This window comes from Elephas maximus, chromosome 25, assembly GCF_024166365.1.
Source record: "Elephas maximus indicus isolate mEleMax1 chromosome 25, mEleMax1 primary haplotype, whole genome shotgun sequence".
NCBI classification, from domain to species: domain Eukaryota; kingdom Metazoa; phylum Chordata; class Mammalia; order Proboscidea; family Elephantidae; genus Elephas; species Elephas maximus.
Window position 1 is genome coordinate 41,714,198 of NC_064843.1, and position 22,102 is coordinate 41,736,299.

At 47.7% G+C, this 22,102-nt stretch overlaps 1 protein-coding gene across 1 annotated transcript; it reads right to left on the bottom strand.

Moving 5' to 3' along the window:
• Positions 1–1,798: 1,798 nt before the first annotated feature.
• Positions 1,799–21,701, bottom strand: DDRGK1 (DDRGK domain containing 1). Its single transcript, XM_049869285.1, has 9 exons — positions 21,533–21,701; positions 20,045–20,251; positions 18,634–18,750; positions 18,103–18,200; positions 15,281–15,403; positions 14,917–14,955; positions 12,318–12,374; positions 11,781–11,829; positions 1,799–11,409 (listed from the first exon to the last, which is right to left on the bottom strand). The coding sequence occupies exons 1-9, from the start codon at positions 21,621–21,623 to the stop codon at positions 11,243–11,245; spliced, it is 948 nt and encodes a 315-aa protein (XP_049725242.1). The 5' UTR covers positions 21,624–21,701; the 3' UTR covers positions 1,799–11,242.
• Positions 21,702–22,102: the final 401 nt, after the last annotated feature.

Consider the following 22,102-nt stretch of genomic DNA (forward strand, 5'->3'; position numbering starts at 1 on the left):
AATACTAATGATATTGTTGATAATTTCTGCTTTTGGTTCAATCACCTTTCTTTGGAATATGCACAAATATGGATCTCTTTTAGTCTGTTGGCCAGGTAGCTGTCTTCCAAACTTCTCGGCATAGATGAGTGAGCACCTCCAGCTCTGCATCCATTTGTTGAAAGATCTCAATTGGTATTCCAACGACTCCTGGAGCCTTGTTTTTCACCAATGCCCTCAGTGCAGCTTGGACTTCTCCCTTCAGTACCATTGGTTCTTGATTATATACTACCTCCTGAGATGGATGAACGTCAACCAATTCTTTTTGGTACAGTGAGGCTGTCTATTCCTTCCATCTTCTTTTGATGCTTCCTTCGTTACTCAATATTTTGCCCATAGAATCCTTTAATATTGCAACTGAGGCTTGAATTTTTTCTTCAGTTCCCTCAGCTTAAGAAACGCTGAGCGTGTTCTTCACTTTTGGTTTTCTAACTCTAGGTCTTTGGACATTTCATTATAATACCCTACTTTGTGTTCCCCAGCTGCCCTTTGAAATCTTCTGTTCAGCTCTTCTATTTCATCATTTCTTCCATTTGCTCTAGCTGCTCTACATAATCTCAAGAATAGACTTGACACATTGAACATTAATGACCGAAGACCAAAAGAGTTCTCGGATGACATCAAGAACATCATACGTGAAGAAAGCAAAAGGTCATTTAAAAGACAAGAAAAAAAGGAGTAATAAGTTGTATGCCTGTAAAAAGTTGAATTAGCAAAGGTTGTTGATATCAACAACCTTTGCTAATTCAACTTTTTACAGGCATACAACTTATTACTCCTTTTTTTCTTGTCTTTTAAATGACCTTTTAAATGACCTTATTACAATGATGACAAAAAAAAAAAAAGAGTAGCTGCTAAGGCTGCTTATGTACAGTCAAACACCTCAAGGAAGCTGGTTCCTCGGTTTGGAGGTTTAGGATCATGGTTTCATGGGATATCTGAGTTAATTGGCCTAATAATGTGTTTAGTGCTTCTGTTCCACCACCTAGTTCAATGTGTAGTGCCTTAGGTCTTAAAAGCTTGCAAGCAGCTATCCAAGGCACAACAATTGGTCTCTATTCACCTAGAGCAACAGAAGAAGGAGAGTCAGGAGTAGGAAGAGGAAACGCTGTGTACGACTAATTGCCTCCATGAACAACTGCCTCTTTTGCCATGAGACCAGAAGAACTGGATGGGGCCTGGCTACCACTACTGAACACTTTGATCAAAGATTCTATAGACAATTCTGATCAAAAGGGGAAAATACAGAACTTCAAATTCTAATGGACTCCAGATTTTCTGGAGCCATGGAGGCTGGATGAACCCCTGAAACTATTGCCCTGAGATAATCTTTAAACCTTAATCCAAAAATATTCCCTGAAGTCTTCTTAAAACCAAACAATAGTTTGGCTTAACTAGTAAAAAATGCCTGCCTTGAGCCTTGAGCTTTTAAGATCTATCTATATAGGATTAAACTGACAGCAGCAACTCAAAAGATTAGATAGGAAACTTATGAGGCAGTGAGTTTATGTTAATGGAGGAGGAACGACTCAGAAAAGGAAGTTCTCACAAATCAAAGAATGTACTCAAGGTCACGGAATTGTACACGTAGAAACTGTTGAATTGGTGTATGTTTGGCTGCGTATATTCTCAATAATAACAAAAAATAAACAATAAAAAAAGAATGACATGGCTATCTATGAATTGACAATTAAGATGAATATAATAAGTGAAAAAACAAATGGCTGAATCATACATATGAGTAGTATGCGCTCATTTTTCTTTTTTTAGGAACATACATGTATATGCATAGAAGAGTATGGAAAGATACAAACCAAACTATTAAAAGCAGAAGAGGTGGCTCTAGATTTTTACTCTAGGCACTTCTCTGATTTTTGCATCAAAATATATATATATATAATAAGAATATGTTAATTTTGTTTAAAAATTCAAAAAGAAAAAAATTTGCTGGGAAGAATAAACAGGTGAGTAAGCTCTGAATATTTAGAACTAGTAGAGTAATAAGATATTAAGCTTTGTTTAAAAATCCCTGCACCCAGGAGAACAGTGGGATGCAGACCCCAAATTCTCATAAAAAGACCAGACTTAATGGTCTGAGACTAGAAGGACCCTAGAGTTCATGGTCCCCAAACCTTCATTAGCCCAAGAAAGGAACCATTCCCAAAGCCAACTCTTCAGACAGGGATTGTGTTGGTCTATGGGACAGAAAATGATACTGGTGAAGAATGAGCTTCTTGGATCAAGTAGGCACATAAGACTATATTGGCATCTCCTGTCTGAAGGGGAGATGAGAGGGCAGAGGGGGTCAGAAGCTGGCCGAATGGACACAAAAAGAGAGAGTGGAGGGGAGGAGTGTGCTGTCTCATTAGGGGGAGAGCAGTTAGGAGAATATAGCAAGGTATATATAAATTTTTGTATGAGAGTCTGTCTTGATTTGTAAACTTTCACTTAAAGCACAATAAAAAAAATAAATAAATAAAAGGATCCCTGCCCCCATGGAGCTGGCGTTCTCGTGGAAGAAGACAATAAGATAGTGGATTAGTAAGTGATGAGTAGCAAAGATATGAGTCAGAAGGGCTAGGGATTTCAATTCTAGATAAGCTGACAGTTAAAGACTTGAGGGAGGCAAGGGAGCAAGCCATGTGTATATCTGGAGGTTTCTAGGAAGCAATCATTTTTTAATAAAATAAGCTCTTCTTTTTCAAGATTGTCTTGTTTTGTGTACTGGCTAAAGCTTCCCAATAGGAAAACAAACAAACAAACAAAAAAAAAGACTTAAACATCATTTTGATTACAGTTTTTAAAATAAGATCAATAACTACAATAGAAACTGTTGTTAAAGATCTGCCCTATTAAATGGCACCAGCCCCAGATGGCTCAGTAGCAGAGTTCTAACCAATCTTTAAAGACATAATTCTAAATCATGAAAAGAGGGAAAGATTTGTAGTTTATTTTATTAAGGTAGAACACTTTTAATGCCAAAATCTGACAAATGATATAAAAGAAGAAAATTGTGTGATTGATTAGTCATGTCTTCCCCACTAGTTTGCAGGATTCATACAGAGAGAACCCTAATTTTTAATGCCATATCCCCAGCTTAATACCACGATAGGCAGAATGATACCTTTCCCCCACCTGCAATCATGTCCAAGTCTGAATCCCCAGTACCTGTGAATATATTACATGATAAAGGGGAATTAAGGTTGCTAATCAAGAATTTCACTGTACTTGGATCCACAATTGACCATGGAAGCAGCCATCAAGAAACCAGACAATGTATTGCATTGGGCAAATCTGCTGCAAAAGACCTCTTTGAAGTGTTTAAAAGCAAAGATGTCATTTTGAGGACTAAAGTACCCCTGGTTCAAGCCATGATATTTTCAATCTCCTCATATGCATGTGAAACCTGGACAATGAATAAGGAAGACCAAAGAAGAATTGATGCATTTGAGTTATGGTGTTGGTAAAGAATAATGAATATATGATGGACTGCCAGAAGAATGAACAAGTCTGTCTTGGAAGAAGTACAGCCAGAGTGCTCCTTGGAAGTGAGGATGGCAAGACTTCATCTCATGTACTTTGGACATGTTATCAGGAGGGACCAGTCCCTGGAGAAGGACACCATGCGTGGTAATGCAGAGGGTCAGCAAAAATGAGGAAGACCCTTGGCAAGGTGGACTAACACAGTGGCTTCAACAATGGGCTCAAACACAGCAATGATTGTGAGGATGGCACAGTACTGGGCAGTGTTTCGGTTTGTTGTACACAGGGTCAGAATTGACTTGACAGCACCGAACAACAATCAGCTCATCTTAAAATAGGGCAAGTAAGCTGGATTATCTGGGTGGGCCCAGTGAAACCACACACACACAAAAAAAAAAAAACCAACCAAACCCATGGTTGCTGAATTGATTCTGACTTACAGCGACCCTATGGACAGAGCAAAACTGCCCCATAGGGTTTCCAAGGCAGTAATCTTTACAGAAGCAGACTGCCACATCTTTCTCCTATGGAGATGCTGGTGGGATAGAACTTCTGACCTTTCAGTCAGCAGCCGAGCACTAAAATACTGCACCACCAGGGCCCCTTAGTGTAATTACAAGGGTCCTTAAAAGTGGAAGAGGGAATCAGGAGAGAATGAGATGTAACTATGGAAGAATGGTCAGAGAGATGCAACACTGCTGGCTTTGAAGATTGAGAAAGGGGCTATAAGCCAAGGAGTATGGACTACCTCTAGAAGCTGGAAGAGACAAGGAAATGGATTCTCCCCTACAGCCTTAGAAAGGAACACAGCCCTGTCTTGATTTTAAGCCAGTAAATCCCATACTGAACTTCTAAGAAGTTAACAAATTTGTGTTGTTTTACTGCACAAAATTTGTGGTACATTTTGTTACAGCAGCCCTAGAAAACTAATATAAAAGCATAGTAGGTACCCACTGATGTTCATTTGTCTGACAGATGAGATTGCAAATACCCTAGGTTTATAGATAAATGAGTAAAAGCTAGAAATAGATAATTCACAGAATACGAGTGGCCAACGAGCATTCGAAAACATCTTCAGCCTCACTGATACTGAAAAGATGCAAATTAAACCTATCAAATTAGCAAAGCCATTGTGGTCCTTTGAGGTCCTACCCACCAAATTCTCCAAAAGGGGTCTTGGGGTTTCTTCTTTGGGATGAATGTGTAGTTAACTCCAAATGTCAAATTGGGAGGTAAACAAGGCATTTTAGTTCATGCAAAAGTCCCACTGTTTGTACTAATGCTCTTTACAGCTGTGCTTGCTTTGAGGAAATACAAAATCTCTGGAATTGGGCCAAATAGTCCTGGCATTACCAGTAAAGGTTGGGGGTTATCTAGACCAATATAAAACTGCAACTGAAAGCGTTATGATCCAAGTGTGCTGGAGTTTTTTACAAGTTGTTTTATATGATAAACTGATGTTTACACACACACACACACACACACACACACACACACACACTGGGCCCATGAAAAAGAAAATATATGGGAAAATACCAAAAAATCATTAAAAGCTATATTCTTTTTCTTCCTAGTCTTTAGAAATGACACATTTTACCTAATATATGATTATGCTTTTCTTATTGTTCCTTGTAAAATTTAATATTTCTTTTGTTTTTACATAACTGATATTTCGTTCATATAATACTAAGAGACTCATTCGTACCAATACACTGTAAACCTCACTGAAAGGTATTCAGATACAAAGTAAAAAGGAGTATAAGCTACCACAGCACCCACCATCCCAAATGCTCTATTTATTTACATCTACTTCTGAAGCATGTTGTTCCTTCCTAAACTCACAAACAGAATACACAAAATGACTACTGTGTCACGGAAATTATGTTGTTGCTGTTGCTAGGTGCCACATTTCAGCCAATTGTTACAGCCATTGTGTCAATCCATCTCATCGAGGGTCTTCCTCTTTTTCGCTGACCCTCTACTTTACCAAGCCTGATGTCCTTCTCCAGGGCTTGGTCCCTCCTGATAACATGTCCAAAGTAAAGACAAATCTCTCCATCCTTGCTTCTAAGGAGCACTCTGGCTGTACTTCCTCCAGAAAACAGATTTGTTCATTCTTCTGGCAGTACACAGTATGTTCAATATTCCCCAACACCATAATTTAAATGTGTCAATTCTTCTTCGGTCTTCCTTATTCATTGTCCAGGTTTTGCATGAATATGAGATGACTGAAAATACCTTGGCATGGGTCAGGTGGGCCTTAGTCCTCAAAATGACATCTTTGCTTTATAACACTTTAAAGAGGTCTTTTGCAGCAGATCTGCCAATGCAATACATGGTTTAATTTCTTGACTGCTGCTTCCATGGGTGTTGACTATGGATCCAAGTAAAAATGAAATCCTTGACAACTTTAAAATTTTCTCCATTTATCATGACGTTGCTCATGATCGTGCTCAATCAAGTCTTTAATTATTTTAAGAAAAACGCAAAGACTATAAAAATGTTACCAGAAATTTTAATTTTTGTAAAAGCTAGCGTAAACTTATGAAGCCAAAAGCCTTCCTTATAAAGTTTTTATATGATCATTACAGATGGACAAGGTGGTGGCTAAATTAAACTTTTATTACCTGGTATCGGGGCCCAAGGTTCCCATGTGCCCTTCACCTACCATTTGCCAGTGTTTCTTGAGTTGCAGCCACCTAGCAGGGCCAGTAACTGAGACGTGAAAAAATGAAAATTTCCTGATGATGATGGATTATATATCTAATAATTTCTCATCTATGGCATTTATCTTTGTTATGGACATCAAGTAGGTGCCCATACAACTATACTGTTAGGTGAACTATGCTGTGAACTGTGAGATTTAGCTCAAGAATGAAGTGACTTAACTTACCTCACTGATGAGAGACACAGCTAAAGGAAAATCTCTTAAAGCAACAGAAGTATCAAACCTCCATTCCTCGATACAGGTGGAAGATTAAAAGTTTTAGTTTTGTTGTTATTACTATGGAGGTGTTCTTCTGTATCATATGTCAAAAATATAAGTTAAATTGTAAAATCACAGAAGAAAGCTAAAGTGACTAAAACCAGTCAGAGCACATTTAGCAGGTTACATCCAAGAGGTTATATTTAAATAAGTTCAATGTTAGAGTATCCATATTTGGTAGGTTCACTTAGAAGGTTTCCTTATAGATTTGGTTGTACCGACTAGTCAAATTAAATAATAGATTAACCAATCAAAAATTATGTATGGTGTCAGAATGAACCGAGTCAAAATGTTTTCCAATGTCGCTACTGAAGTCTAAATTGCTTCTGGTTGTACAAGTCTATGACTATCAAAAGTTACGTATGATACGCAGCTCTTCACCCAGATACTGATCCTTGGCCCTGTTCTCAATAGAAAAGGAACAAGCTTCCTTAGGACTCTGCTTTTCAAACTGTAGGTCGAGACCTGTGAGTGGGTTGTAAAATAAATTGTCACTATCAGCAATGAAACAGAATAGAGAAGCAAATATCAACATGTATCAAAACCATGATACATGAAGAATTGTTCTGTGAGACTTTTGCTTTCGTTACCTATATGTATATATACACACAGGAACTGAGTTCTTAATGTAAAATGGGTTTCTTACTAAGAGATGCTGTCAGAAAAAGTTTGAAAAGCATGGTCTTAGTGGAATAGTTAGTATCCAGTCTTGGGGCTAGGAAGAAACTAGAGGTGCCTGGGGCATGCACTCATGAAGGCTTGAGGTGGTACCTGGAGCATACAACAAGGGTACGGAAGGAGGTGTTGATGAAGTAGAGACAACTTGTGGCACATGATGATTGCAAAAAAAAAAAAAAATGTTCAAGAAATGAGTTACTGATTCAAAATACTAAACATTAAACATTCTCCCCCCACCCTGGCTCACCAAATAAAGCCTAAATCTCTGGGCTCAGCATTCATGGCCCTTCCCAGCCTTGTCCCAACCTCCGTTTCCACCCTTGTCTCTCCTTTTGCCCTGGCCTTTCCCTTTCCTCCACCCAACATTCCACACCCCCTTCAGTGAACCACAGGCCTTCATTCTCCCCTCCAGATCTCTGCATCCTCTTAACCTGGAAAACCTCTCCTTATTTGCTGCTGGACCCTTTCCTATAGTGGGGTATTTTGTTGGCTGGGTGACTGTTCAGTCTCCCGTTAGAGATTAATCCCACCATCACCCCTGTTACTTGCGGGTGGGGCTATGTTTTGCTCACTGTAGTGTCTTGGGGTGCTTAGCATTGTGCTTTGTACTCAGTGGGATCTCCATAAATTATGTTAAAGTATATTTTTAAACATACTTTGGATTTTGATACATTTTGTTCTAAAGATCTAACCTGGACCGTGCTAGTACCATTGTGGTAGCCCCGGAGTCACTCAGTTGCTGGGTAAATGAATGACTGGGTGGCTTCACATGACCCAGCTTTATTAGCCCCTTTTCTGGGCCTTAGCATAAGACCATCAAGGGCTCAGGTGTTTATTTTTAAGCTTTTTGTTATAGGGAATTTAAACACATACAAAAAACAGATTAGTATACCTCCTATGTGCCCATTACCCAGTTTCAATAGCTTTCAACTCAAGGCCAACCTTATAAATAAACATTTTTGAAAAGATAAGTTATATGGCTCTTCAACCACAGAGCTTGTCAACATAGGTCTCGATGGTCCATTAAAATAAGAAGTTGTGATGGAACCAAACTGAACCAGATTGTACTCCACTGGGAGCAAGTGATATCAAAATAGACCTACGCTGGGCTGCGCTGTGAAGATAAGGCACCCAGAACAAGCATCATTTGGGGGTTACACAAATCAAAATTTATCTGGTTGGTTGGAGCCAACAGTCAAAAATTCTTGATGTGGAGTGGGGGGAATCTAACTCTGAAAAGGCACTTCCCAATAGGTAAAGGACTCAGGTAGAATCACAATGAAGCCCTCAATCCGGTTCTGAATCAACATCCGCCAGTCATAACTACATCCTCAGCTATTTGAGATAGTAACCAGTGTGCTCCAGGGTAAGTGGAAACTATACCCTCAGGAAGGAATAAAAATTAAAATAGCACTAATAAGTTAAATGTAAATCCCTGGTATTCATGTTTATAATCGGTTTTAATGTTACATGTACAGATGAGCATGTAACCATTATACTACCTATGTCTGGTCTACTTTTTAAAATGCTAAGGCATTTTAGGAAACCCTGGTGGCATAGTAGTTAAGTGCTACAGCTGCTAACCAGAGGGTCAGCAGTTCGAATCCGCCAGGTGCTCCTTGGAAACTATGGGGCAGTTCTACTCTGTCCTATAGCGTCGCTATGAGTCGGAATCGACTTGACGGCACTGGGTTAAGGCATTTTAAATAATTTCCTATATTAAACTTGAGGATTTTAATCAAATGCTTAGAAGTTGGCGATGTTTAAATGTTCGGAAAAATGTAGGTTGTTAAACCTGGAAGTTTTCATTTGCTAATTGTGAAAGCAGTTTGTACGCACTTAGAAGGACGTTAACTGTTTATTATCTGAAGAACTGTTTACTTGATAAATTTATAAGATTAAGAGATCAATCACTAAATAATGCACAAAGAGTTGTGGGCTTTTTCCTCCACATTGAGACCCTGGGACATAAAGGATCTTAGGAGGCTTCCAGACGTGAGGAAGGAACGTGCGCTTTTCCCTTCTGGACTTTGGGCACTCTCCTGAAACAGAGGGATGGTGGGATTGGGGCTGCCACAGTCGTCTTGCTGCCTGGAGGGCTGTGGCTGAGGATGGCTGACAGAAAGGAGAGAAGAGACCCTGGAGCTGCTCTCTAGTCCTGTAAGAAGCCCCCTCTGGTGAGGGTTTTAATTTCCTGCAACTTCATCACCTGCCTTTCTACCCTACCCCCACTTCCATTCTGCCTCTGGCCTTGGCTGCATAATGGAACCTCCTACCGATCCCTGTATCCCACCCCCAGAGATTCTGATTTAACTGGCCTGGGTGCAGTTGGGCATGTGGACTGTTGAGAATTCCCCAGGTGATTCTAATGAGCAACCTGGGCTGAGAGCCACTGATCTAACTGAAGTCACCTTTTCTTTTCCCTCTAGAATTTTGTGTCCAACTCATACTGAGGTTCTCAGGGGTGGATTATCCAACACTCAAGGTAAGCACAGGCTTACTTGTGCTTATTTACTAATCTATAGTGAACAATTTCACATGAGTTTGAAATCCAAGTGAAATTGTTCACTGCAGATTAGTAAGTAAGCACAAAAGCCTATACTTACCTTGCTTACTGGGTCATCCACCCCCGTTGAACTAAATTTGAAAAGAGGCTTTGATTTTGTAGGAAGATGCTGTGGGGTTAGGAGAGAGATAAATGCCAGCCATATCTAGAAGCAGAATCTTTGATGTAGTGAAAAACTGTGAAATGTTCACTATAGCTCTGGTAAGCAAGGTAAGTACTGTGTTTACCTTGCCTACTGGACAATTCGCCTCTCGTGGTTATCCATGTCTATGCCTCCCCTCTCTGACTAGATGGTGGACTCCTGGATGGCCTTCCAGGCCATGTGCCGTGGCCCTTCACAGCTCCAAGTGACGCCAAGGGTCCACAGCCGACCCTGTAGTACTTAGAATGGAGGTTCTACTGGCAATGCTTACAGCCTCAAATGAGTCAAAATCACCCTTGACAACCCCTCAGGAAGGCACCATTCCAGAGCCAGACGCACTATCTCCACATCGCTCTACACAGACAGCTTCCTTCTGGGCCAGAACAGAAAGCTGCCTCCTCCACCAGGCACCAGAGAAAGTAGGTGGTTGTGTTTAGCAACCACCTTGCATAGAAAAAGGCACATTTTAAACACGAGCCTCACCCTCAGCACAGCAGAAGGAGCACGCCACTGACAGCCCATAAGCACAAGAGTGACTGGCCCTCCAGGAGACACATATCTCCCAGCTAACACCAACGCCCGAACATATGGTCCTTACATCCAACAGTGGGTGGGACCACCCACACCGCTTCCACTTTTTTTTTGCCAAGGGGAGACGTGAATTCATGTGACTTATTGTATGAGCAGTGTCCCTCCACCGCACAATCATGTCCAGCTCCAGCAGGCCCTCCCCTTCCGTATCCCGGGCCCGCAAGCAGCTGGCCCAGATGCCCTCCTTCACTGATTCATCTTCCCTCCCTCTTAGAGGCTGAAGCTCCCTAGGACTCTGTCCTTAATGCTTCTCCTGAACTCTTCTCTTTAGGGACTCTCAGCCCTAGGCTCAGAATCTATATTTAAAAAGTGACCCCTCCTTCCCATTAGGGGAGACGGCCCAAGAGACTACCCCACTTTTGCTCTGGGACTGGGGTGGGAAGAGGGTAGAGAAAGACCTTGTCGAGGCGTTGGGGGCTAGACTTGCAGGCACAAAGAAATGCAGTAGGTGCTCAATACATATATATATATATTTTGGATGAATGAATGTATGATACAAATGGGGCTTCCTACCTGCCTCCATGGGACCTTTCCCTCCTCTTGGATATACTTGGAGGCTGAGATTATACCTGCTTGTCTGAGATCCCAGGACAGGCCTCTGCCACACCAAGCCACACCAAGCTTAGCAGTGCTCATGGGCCTTTAATCTGTAACTGCCTAACCACATTCCATCACTGTTCCGGGATGGTGGGGAGGGAGGAAGATGACTGGTCAGATAGGCCAAGCCAGCTCAGAGTCCAAGAGGGACAGGCTAGGGTCAGGCTGGAGCCTGGGTGGGGGTCTCCCGGCCCCAGGCAATGAGGGAGTTGCTGGCCTGGGCAAGCTCAGTGATGGATACCCGGCCCCGCTGTCGGATGAAGTTGGCCACAGCAGCCAGTTCCTCCGGGGTTATGTAGATGAACTTGCCCCGGTCGTCAATCACACCTGTGGGGACATGCGGGGTGCAGGTTGCAGGGCTGAGCCCTTCTGAGCCTTCCCCACCTGTCCTAAGGATGCCCACCCACCCCTTTACAACCGGCTCGGAACCCTCCAGATCCCCTGCCTGCCTGGTCTTTCCTAGCTGCAGCCAGTCCTGGCTAGGTGAGCCAAGCCAGGCTTCCTCACCTGCCCTCAGCATCCAGCAGCCATCCCCAGCCCTTGGCACGTCCTCCTTGTAACTGCATCCCACTGCTCATGCCCCAGCTCACACCCCTACCTCAGGACTCTCATCCTGCCCCCCAGAACCAGGTGTCCCTTAGCAAGAAGACTCTGCAGACCCCTGCTGTCCCTGGAGTGGCTGACTCTCATCCTCTCACCTGTCAGAGTCCCCTCAGCCAGCAGATCCTGGATACGGTTTATGGTATCCTAAGGGGAGAGCAGTTTTCAGAGCCCAGAAAAGCACCTGCAGCCTTCCTCCCACCACTGCTGATCTCCTCCTCTCTTCACAGCCATGCCCCAACAGGACTCTGTGCTGCTCCCTTGGAGGAGTCCTGGGCAAAAGGAGTTCTGGGCCTGGGGCCCTGCAAGGCCCCCCCAAAGTCTCTTCCAGCCAAGATGGGAGCTGTGGTACTTGGCCATAAAGGCTGGTACAGCCCACTTGCAAGAGTTGTCAAGGTAACTAGATTTGGGCTGCTTTGGGTATAGGACCTGGTGGGGAGTGATGGAGTTTGGGCTTTTCTTTTTCCTCTCTGCCTGTTCTTCCATCTTAGAAAGCCAGGATTCCTACACCACTCCTTCTTGGTTGGCAGGGTGGAGGGGGCAGCAAGATTCCCCACCTTTAGAATATGTCCCCTCAGCCAGTCACACAACCCCAAGGCCACACTCCACATAGGGGACCACCTTCCAGGGCTTACCTGAGTCCGCAGGCCCACTTGGGAAGCCAGGTCTTCCAGGAGCACTACTTTGGACTGCTACAAGGGGAGGGAGAGCAAGGGAGAGAGGTGAGCTTGGGTGATCCCTCTAGGCATTGGTACCCCCTGCAGGTCTGTATTCTACTCTCATCTGGTCTGGGTGCTAGATGAACACTTTGTCCATTTCTGTGGGACAGCCTAGCTCCCCTCACCCACGCTCACACACTCACTTACACAACCACCCAAATACAGACACACGCACTCATACATTCTCACTCCCCTGCTTGTTGGGAAGGGTCTACCCCAAACCACCACTTGCCCTTTAGGGCCTGGCCTGATGACTACACCTGGTGAGCAGAGCACAGCTGCCCCCCGCCTCTGTATCCAGCTGTATCTTTTTAACATCACGGACAATTGGAAGGGAAGCAGCATGGAGATGAAGGGAAGAAGGTGACATCCACCAAAAGCTCCTTTAAAAAGCTGTCACTGTGGACTTGTGTTTCCTGAGGATCTGTCAGGACCAGGTGCTGAGAAGGTGTGGAGGGTACAATGGTGAACATAACACAGCTAAGGTTCCTAAGCTGAGCCTGGCTGGTGGAATGGGGGACTCTACAGACATGGAAGGCCAGGGTCCTGCGGGACAGGCAGTGGGAGCTTATTCCTGCCTTGCTTTTGCTGCCCCCCCACCCTAGCCTGAAGCTCCCCACAACCCTGACACACCTACATTTCTTTCCACCCATCCTGTTCACACTGTCTGAGGCACTGAGCCCACCCTTAAAATAACTACACTAACATTGCTGAGTGCTTCCCTCACACCCTCAGCAGAACCTCTAGTTCCCAGGGGTGCAGCTGAGCGTTCACTGCTGGATCCTATACATGCATCACCCCTCCTCCCCACAGACAGCATGTGACTCCAGAGAAGGTCTTTTGCATTTCCATGTACCTCCCATAGCAAATGAGCTGGGGGAGGAGAGACACAGTGACGCCTCCCTGGGTGCAGATGGCATGTGACTGTTTGAAATGCCAACCTGTCTGTGCAAGCAGGGAGGCGAATGAGCTACAGCTGGGGCAAGGGGTGGGCAAGCACAAGGTGACCTGGCCAGCTGGCCTCTACCAACTAAGACAGGGAGTGGGCACTGGGCTCTCAGCAACAGCTCAGAGCAGAACACGGAGTTGCCCCAGGTGGTCCCCGAAGACTTGGTCCAAGGTGCTGCTGGGGCCAAAAGTGTGTTTGAAAAAACAAGCAAATCCAGCCACAGAAAGAAGGGAGAGTGGACTATAAGAGCAGGTTCTCCGTAGCCCTCGGACACACACTGCACAGCACGGGAATGTTTCTCCAGTTCTGAGACCCTTAGAGCTGGGAGGAAGGTGGGAGGGCAGCAGCTCCAGGAGAATCAGCCAGCATAGGCTGGAAATACCTCTTAACTTCAAAAGTTTGGAGAACCACAGCCCCAGAAGGCCACCAAAAGAGAGGGCTAGAACCACCCTGGGGAGCCTTTCCTAGAGTCTCTGACATGAACCGGAGCCTTGCCCCAGCCTGCAGGAGAGGAGGACACTGAAGCTGACCATCTCCGAAACCACCCAGGAAGGCTTCCTGGAGGAGGGACTTCAGACCCATGTTGTTGCCCACTGCGTAGGTGGGGACTGCAAGTTTCAGAAAGCAGCAAGAAATCATGACTGATATCCTGCCAAAAACTATGGTCCCCAATTAAGTGTGCCAGGGGAAAGGGGTTCTGTCAGGGTGGAATGGTCAGAGCCTGAGGGGACAGACCCTCTGGAAGCTGCCAGTGTTTCTCCCTGTCAGGAACCCCTAGCCCCCCGCTGAGCCCAGCCCCACGCTGCTGGGAGCCAGCTAAACCCTGCTCTCTTTGTGGGGGTGGGGGAAGGATTATGCAAGCCCTGGCTCCTTGGCACCCCCTAGCACCACCCCCACCCTCGCCCCCGCTCCCTCTGTACCCCTTCCCTCAGCCGCCTCTGCACCTCTGAGCTGCACTTGAAAACCTCTCCCCTCGATGCATCCTTCGTGGGAGAGGAGAAGTTGCTTAGCAGCAAGGCAGAGCGGGACGTGCTTATGCAATGCGGACCAACACCCGGGGCGCCTGCACTGAGGCTGTGGGCAGAAGGGGACACACCTGTCACCCTGCCCTAGATTACAAAGGAAACACCATCTTGTTTCCCCTGGAAGGCCCAAGTTCCCGGTCAGGGCCACGTGGCAGGGGACACTTGTTTCGGCTTGTTGAGCTTCAATCTGACAGAACTGACAGGAAATACCCATGAAAAAGCTTAAAAACACAGTGAGTCACTGAGCACGGGGTCTGAAAAGCAGGGAAGCTGTCAAACACTGAGTGTGGGCAATGAGCAAAGGCTCGTGCCACCCACACAGACCAGGTTCTGCCCCACCTTTGAGGTCAGAAAAGAAGGGACTTTCCTGGCCAGGATCCTGGCATCTCAGTCTCTTTGGTTGCCCTGCCCACTCCTGCAGGCACCTGAGTGAAACACCAACTGCCTCTGCTCAGGCCCTCCCTCTAGGCTCTGAGGATACCCACAAGATGCACGCAAGGGCAGGGAGCTGGTGCCCGGCCTCTGCTCTTTGGCTTCTTACCTTAATGTAATTGACGAACTCTGTCAGGAAGCTGTGGGACTAGAGGAGCAGAGAAATCAGGGTGAGTGCTTAGCAGAGTCTATGCCTTGCACCTGACTGTAGGCAATACCTGCCCACCTAAGTGCCACTTATCTGCCCGCCTAACCACCTGGAGGTGCCACCTACAACCTGCCTGCAGCGGCAGCAGAGCCTGTGTGGTGAGGACTTCAGAGCCTCTGGCCAACAGATCCTGCGGGTACTGATGTCTGCCCACCTTTCACTGCCCGACGGGGTATATGGGATGGGGTAGCCAGCCTTGGTCAGACACAGCCCCCCAGCCCTTTGGTGGGTGCAAGGAAGGGTTTACCAGGGGTGCCAAGCCCACCTGTTCCTCAGTCATGCTCTCGCCCACGCCCTCCTCCTCCACCACGAAGGCTTCCTTCAGTTTCAGGTATTCCTCATGCTCCCGCTGGGCCTGCTCCTCCCGGGCCTTCCTCTCCTCCTCCTCCTGTGGACACAGAGGAGGCAAAAGTCAGGTATGTGGGGGTGGGGTGCCCTCTCCATCCCTGTTCTGGCCCCTCCTGTCCGGCAGAGCACCAGAGGATACAGCCCAGCCCTTTCTCAGGCACACAGCACCTTCAAGACCCCAATCCCCACCCTCTCTAAGCTGGACAGCAGGCAGATGCCCCTTGACCCATCAGCTCCATCACCTCCCAGACAAACACTGCTCCATCCCCAACCCGTCACCTCCTGGCTCAGATCTCTTGAAAACCCTGCCATGACCTGACCCCACACGATCCTCCCTCTCTCCACCCCATCATGCCCACACTTCCTGAACAAACACCAGGCTCTATTTCCTCACCACCCTTCACCTCTTCAGCCTGCTCCAATCTGACATTCCCCATTCTACCAAAACAACTCCTGTGATGGTCTCACCAATGCCCTCCTTCTCACCAAATCCAAGGGGTACCTTCAGGCCTCCTACCCCCATCCTCTTGGTGGTGTTAGACACAGCAGCCACCCCCCACCTTCCTCTCTTGTCTTCCAGGCTCCCAGCCTCCCCTGGATTTCCTTCTGCTTCCTCGGCCATTTTTCCCACCTCCTTCATCACTCAGCCTGGGCTCTTCTTTCCCTACTTCTTCCCTGGACACCTTGCCCATGCTAGGCAACAACCATATTCTTGCCAGTGACTGCCAGAGTTGTACCCTGGCCCAAACCTCTCCTCCCAACACAACTGCCCATGTGACACACCCACTTGGCTGTCTCACAGGCACCTCAAATTTAGTATGCCCAAAACAAACTCTGTGACCCACTCGCCACACATTTGGTCTACCTGCTTGGTGCTCCCTCACTTGATGAATCACACAGCCATCCGGCCATCTGCCCTGGTCAGAAATGAGGTCCCATCTTCCTTTCCCTTTTTAATGTCCTGAAAGCTTCTCAATCCATCTACTTCACTCCACTACCACCACCATCTACCGCAACAGTCTCCCCCTAACCCAACCCATTTTCCAGAGCCCTCAGAAAGGTCTCTCAGAATATCACAATGTGAAGCTAAAACTGGGCAGAAAATATGTAAGACGAACCTGGAGCATCCTACAGTGCCAGAAAGTACTAAAAAAAACACAACGATGGGGTATATCAAAGGGACACAAACATCAATTAAAAGAGCTCCCAACGCCAAAGTGGAACAATTTATGCAACAAAATGAACAACGTAGCATTACACGAAAGTACAAAATATCCATAAATTCATATGGATTTGTAAATAATTCAAAAATCATAAATAACGATTATACAAGTGAATAAATACGGGTGAAGAGACAAATTTCCTGTACTGAAGATTTCCAGATAAATTATGTAGATACTTTGCCCTCAAGGAGGTGGGCTACGCTTAGTGACTTGTTGTCAAAGAGTACAGTATGAAAAGGAAGAAAAAAAGAGTAACTAGGCAATGGAGAAACCTGGCAAATGCAACCTCAGCCAGGTGATCAAGGTTAACATCATTATTGGCAAGTCAAGTTGATAGCATGTACCCTTGATCCGCTGTGTTGAAGAGGGCACTTCACCTCTATGGTCTTCCTCCCAGAAATTCACAACCCCAGTCTAAATATGAGAAGAACATCAGCCAAACTCAAATGGAGGCACATTCTAGAAAATACTTGACCATCACTCCTTAAAACTGTTAAGGTCATCAAAATCAAGGAAAGCCTGAGAAACTGTCAGCCCAAAAGAGCCTAAGGAGACACAACAGCTAAATGTAATACATCCTGGATGGGACTCTGGGACAGAAAAAGGGCTTGGGGAAGAAACTAACAAAAAATCTGAATAAAGTATAGAGTTTAGTTAATAACAACATATCAATGCTGGCTCATTAGTTTCAACAAATGGACTTCATTCCTATAAAATGTTAATAATAGGGAAAACTGGGGGACAGGGAGAGGCAGAGCCCCATGATGGATGCCGAAGTACATAAAGCGAGGTCAAAATTGAGAAAGGTGAAAACCCTCTCTGCTAATACTGCCCTCTGCTATGCTCTGGTCCATCTGCTACAGAACCCAGGGCCAGGCTGCCTGCCATACAGGGATCCTGGTCACTAAGGGCCAGTTAGAGTCACAGGTACCAAGCTATGGGGTCTTCCTAGCTAGGGTAGCCCTGGCTCTCATTCTTTATACCCCACATCTTTGTGATGTTCCCTTTCTTGGGCACCTGGTGCTGAGGATAAAGGAAACACTTGGCAAACGCTCATCAACCACCTTCACTGCAGTGGCCCCCACTCCCTGAGCATCTCCTCCATGCCAGGCCCTGTACTGCATATGGCCCAGGACAGACCCACCACCTCTTACAATGGCCTCACAGCCTCAAGGCCCTCAGGATCCAGACCTCTCTTACTTTGCTGACCTTCTCCTCCATTCCTCCTTGCTGACTCTGCTCCAGCCACTCAGACCACCTCAACGCCCTTCAATCCAGGCATGTGCAATAAACCATATCCACAAGAATCCTAATCCCAGACTCTACTTCTCAGAAACCCAACCTAAGACAGCCAGCTTTGCATAGGCTGCATCTAGAGCCCAAGAACCAAATAAACCAGGGCCTGCCCTGCACCTGCTCTGTGGCCCATCTATCAGGCTGGAGGTGTTGGGGGACTGCATGGGAAGCAGGGCTGCCCAGTCAGGGGTCAGAGGTCAGAGTTCGGAGTCTACCTCACCTTCTGCTCCTCCTCTAAGCGAAGCCGCTCCTCCTCCTTCCTCCACTCTGCCTCACGCTGGGACTCCAGGCGCTTCCGCTCTTCACGCTCTGCCTCCTCTGCCTGGAGAAAAAAATCCAGTTGCCATCACGTCGACTCTGATTCATGGCGACCCAACATGTGGCAGAGTAGAACTGTGCTCCATAGGGTTTTCAATGGTTGATTTGTCAGTAGATTGCCAGGCCTTTCTTCCAAGGTGCCTCTGGGTGGACTCTAACCTTTTGATTAGCTGAATGAGTTAACCATCCAGGGAGAGAGACATATCCCCTACCACCAGCTAGAGCTTGTCTTCCTCTCAGAGGCTGAGGAAGGCAGTGCCTTAGCCAGGCCAGAGATCAAAGTTGCAGGAGGCAGGGCCAGGCAAGCCCAGGGAAGGATGGCCCCTGAGAAACTTTATCCTAGTGTGCAAAGAGCCCCCATGGAAGGTCCCACTGCAGGGGATAGGCAGGCAGGGACTTTCCTATTCCCAGAGCTGCACCCCACCCTTCCTACTTGCCTCACGCTGGGCTTTTCGTGCCTGTTTCTCCTCTAGCTTCCGTAGTTTTTTGGCTCCGATTTTCCCTGACACGTGAGTTTCCACTGGCTTCTCAATGCCTTCCTCCTCCTGGGCTGGGTATGGTCAGAGAAAGATACTTCAGGCCCTGGTCAGAGGGGACCAATGTCCCTTTCTTCATAGGGGAATCCCCTTTACCCACTAATGAATATCATAAGCCCAGTTCTACTCTCCAGAGACATCTGCCATGAAGGTAGAAATGTGCACTGAGTGTGAGTGTGTGTATGGGTGTTAGGGGTAGGGAAGGGCTCGGGGGCCACGGAGCACGGGGACAGATGAGAACTTTAGATGCCATATAGTGTAAAGTGGGAGATCCTGGGGGCCATGGAGCACGGGGACAGATGAGAGCTTTAGATGCCATATAGTGTGAAGTGGGAGATCCCGGGTTCCAATGTCCGAGAGTCTGAGGATCACAGACAGGGCTGTCTGGGCTTGCAGAGGTCTCTGGTTTCTGTCTCTGAGCCAACCCCCCCAGGGAAGGATGGCCCCCTGGGAAATGTATCCCAGCCAAATATGAATCCTCTTCACTGTAGACAGGAGCTACTGAGGGTTCTGGGCTCAGCCCCTGGCCAGGGTTATCCCTTCCTGCCAGCAGGCCCAGGCCAAAAGGATAGCCCTGACCCAGAACTATCCCAGGACCAGCGGAAACATAAAGACCAGGTGATGCCTGAGCAGCAGGACATTTGACCTCACATCTGAGGCAGGAGGGGTGGCATAACAGAGGGCCTCTTTTTGAGCCAAAGGGGCTAATCCCCAAGGGTACAAGAACAAAAGCTCCAAATGCCCCCAGTTTCTGGGAAGGGCCAAACGTCCCCTGCTCAGACTCAAGCCAGCCATCAAGTACATGGAGAAGAGATGTTCTTTCCCACAATTCTAAGGGCTCTCTTGGTCTCCCAGCACAGGGGATATGGAGATGTCTGGGTCAGCAAGATGTCTCTATCCCCAAGCTTCTCTTCTGAAGTTACAGGTGATTGCATCCCAGAACCTGCAAAAGCTCCTGGCCAGGCACTCTGTCCCTAGAGTGAGGCCCTCAGGGAATGAGTATGCCCACACCAGGAAGACTGCTGGGATAGAAGGGGTGCACTGAGCAATCTCAGCACCCCTGCCCTCCTGCTTAGGCCCTAAGAGCCAAAATGAAGGAAGAGGGAACAGCTCAATGGAGTGGGGTTCAGGGTGCAGAACTGCCAGCCTCTAGGACCAAAGGCCAGCCCCCAAGTACCCTCTCCAGCCTGATGGCTTCTAGCCATCCCTCCCACACTGTGGCTTCATACTTTACTCCCTTATCCAGGTCTGGGCCCCCACTCCACCTCCTAATCTAGCCCTCTTCCTCACCAGGCTGGCCCCTCTCACCTGGAATGACTGCCTCCTCCTCGTACTCATCCACCTCTGCCTGGGCCACCCGCTGGGCTCGACGCTGGACCAGCAGACGGCTGCCCAGGTCCCTTCGGCGCCGGGGCCTGCCCTCAGCTCTCTGCTCCTCAGGCTCCAGGTGCCCACGCTGGGCCTCCCGGCCTGTTACAACGGGCTCCCCTTCATTGCGTTGTGACTCTTGGCTGGCTACAGTGAAGAGAGGAACCATGATGTTGCCCAGCTGCCTCACACACTTGATGACAGGAGGGGCTCCCTTCCCTTGCTCAACCTCCTCCCAGGCTTCTGTTGCCCAAAGAACAAATCCCCAACTTTTCAATCTGACTGTGGAGGCCTTTACAACCCAGGCCCACATCTTTGTCCTAAGCAGCAAACTCACCCCTTCCCTTCTACCTGTGTTGATACTTTCTCTACCCTCAAGGTCCCACTTTTTGGCTAGCCTGTCAGTAGTCTCCCTGCCTTGCAAAATGGAGCTGAGGCCCCGCCTCCTCCAGAAAGCCCACCCTGGCCTCTCCAGACTTCACCTGAAGGCCCACTGCATTACTGCATTGATTTCTTGCCTAGCACCGTTTGCCATGGTTTTATCTGGCACTCCAGCCGGAGAATCTACTAGTCAGCAGTGGCTGATTCTCCCTCCCAGGAAGACTTGTTGGCTGCCCGCCTTACCTCAGCCTGTCTCTCCCCTGTCCTTGGGGCACACACGTGCTCCGAAACAGCCTATGGTCTCAGGGAGGGGGAGAGACAGTACACAAACCCATATGCGGACAAGAAATGGGAGGGAGGGGGATGACAGGTGTATCTGCTCTGTGTCCTGGCGGATAAACGGCTTCAGGTCGGGGTACAACGATGGGGTGCAGAAAAGGATGGTGAGGAAGTCAAGGTAGCATGGGTGTTTTCCTTGGGGGCAGGGGGAGGGTGGAGAGGACCACAAGGAGCTTCCTGAAGCGGCCTCACGCTCCCTCCAGCCTGTGGGTGGGCAGAAAATACTCAGGTGCTCCGTCCCTAGCACTCGCTCTGGAGCTAGTCTGGGAGGAATGGGACCCCCGGGGGCCCCAACGGGCGCAGAGGGGAAGAGCCTAGAGGAATGAGGGATGGGAGTAGGTGTCTGCTAGGGCCTGGGCCCTCCGGGCCTGGCGATCTGGAGTGCAACGGAGAGAGGAGAGGGCTGGGGTGAGGCTCTGGCTTTGGGCTGAGAGAAAGGCGTAAGGCGCTGCCGCCCGGTCTCCGCGGTTGGTTCCAGCACTGCGGTTCCCCGCTCCGCCCGCTTTGCGGCACATGAGCGCATGCGCACGGCCTGTCTCACGCCCGCCCCAGCGAGGTCGGGCACCGAGATACTCGTCAGCCCCATCGGGCACACACCGCCCGCAAGGCACGTCGGGCGCATGCGCAGGGCTTGCGGTACGTCGGCCTAGAAAGGATCAGAGGCCGGACAACCGAGCCCCACCGACCCTGCGCGGCGGCATCTCCTACCTGCTGCCGCCCGGCCTCGGCTGCGAGTCAGGAAGAAGATCAGGCCGACGAGCAGAGCTGCCGCTACCAGGTACACCACGGGGGCCACCATGACAGCTGCTGCCCAGCGGAGCCAGCGCGTCCGCCCTGAGGCTCGGGATCTCCCAGGCCCCGCCCAACGCTCATAGGCCCCTCCCGTTCCCATTCTAGACTCCGCCCACCGGTCGGCCCCGCCCAGACCCGCACCTTAATTTTTTACCAATTTTTTTTATGTCTTCGTTTTTTTAGTATTTTATTGTGATTATGAAAAAAATTTACATAGCAAGTTAGGTTCTCAACAATTTGTATACATATTGTTAGTAACATTGGCTATACTTTTCACAATATTTCAGCATTTTCATTATTTCCACTCTGGTTCTGTTTCCATTAATCTAGCTTCCCTGTCGCCCTTAGCTTCTCATCTTTGGCCTAGGGTAAATGTTGACCGTTAGATCTCATTTAGATGATTGTTTAGGGGAGCGCAGTACTCACTGGCGATACTGTTTTATGAGCCCTTCTGTCTTTTGGCTGACAGGTGACTCCAGGAGTGGT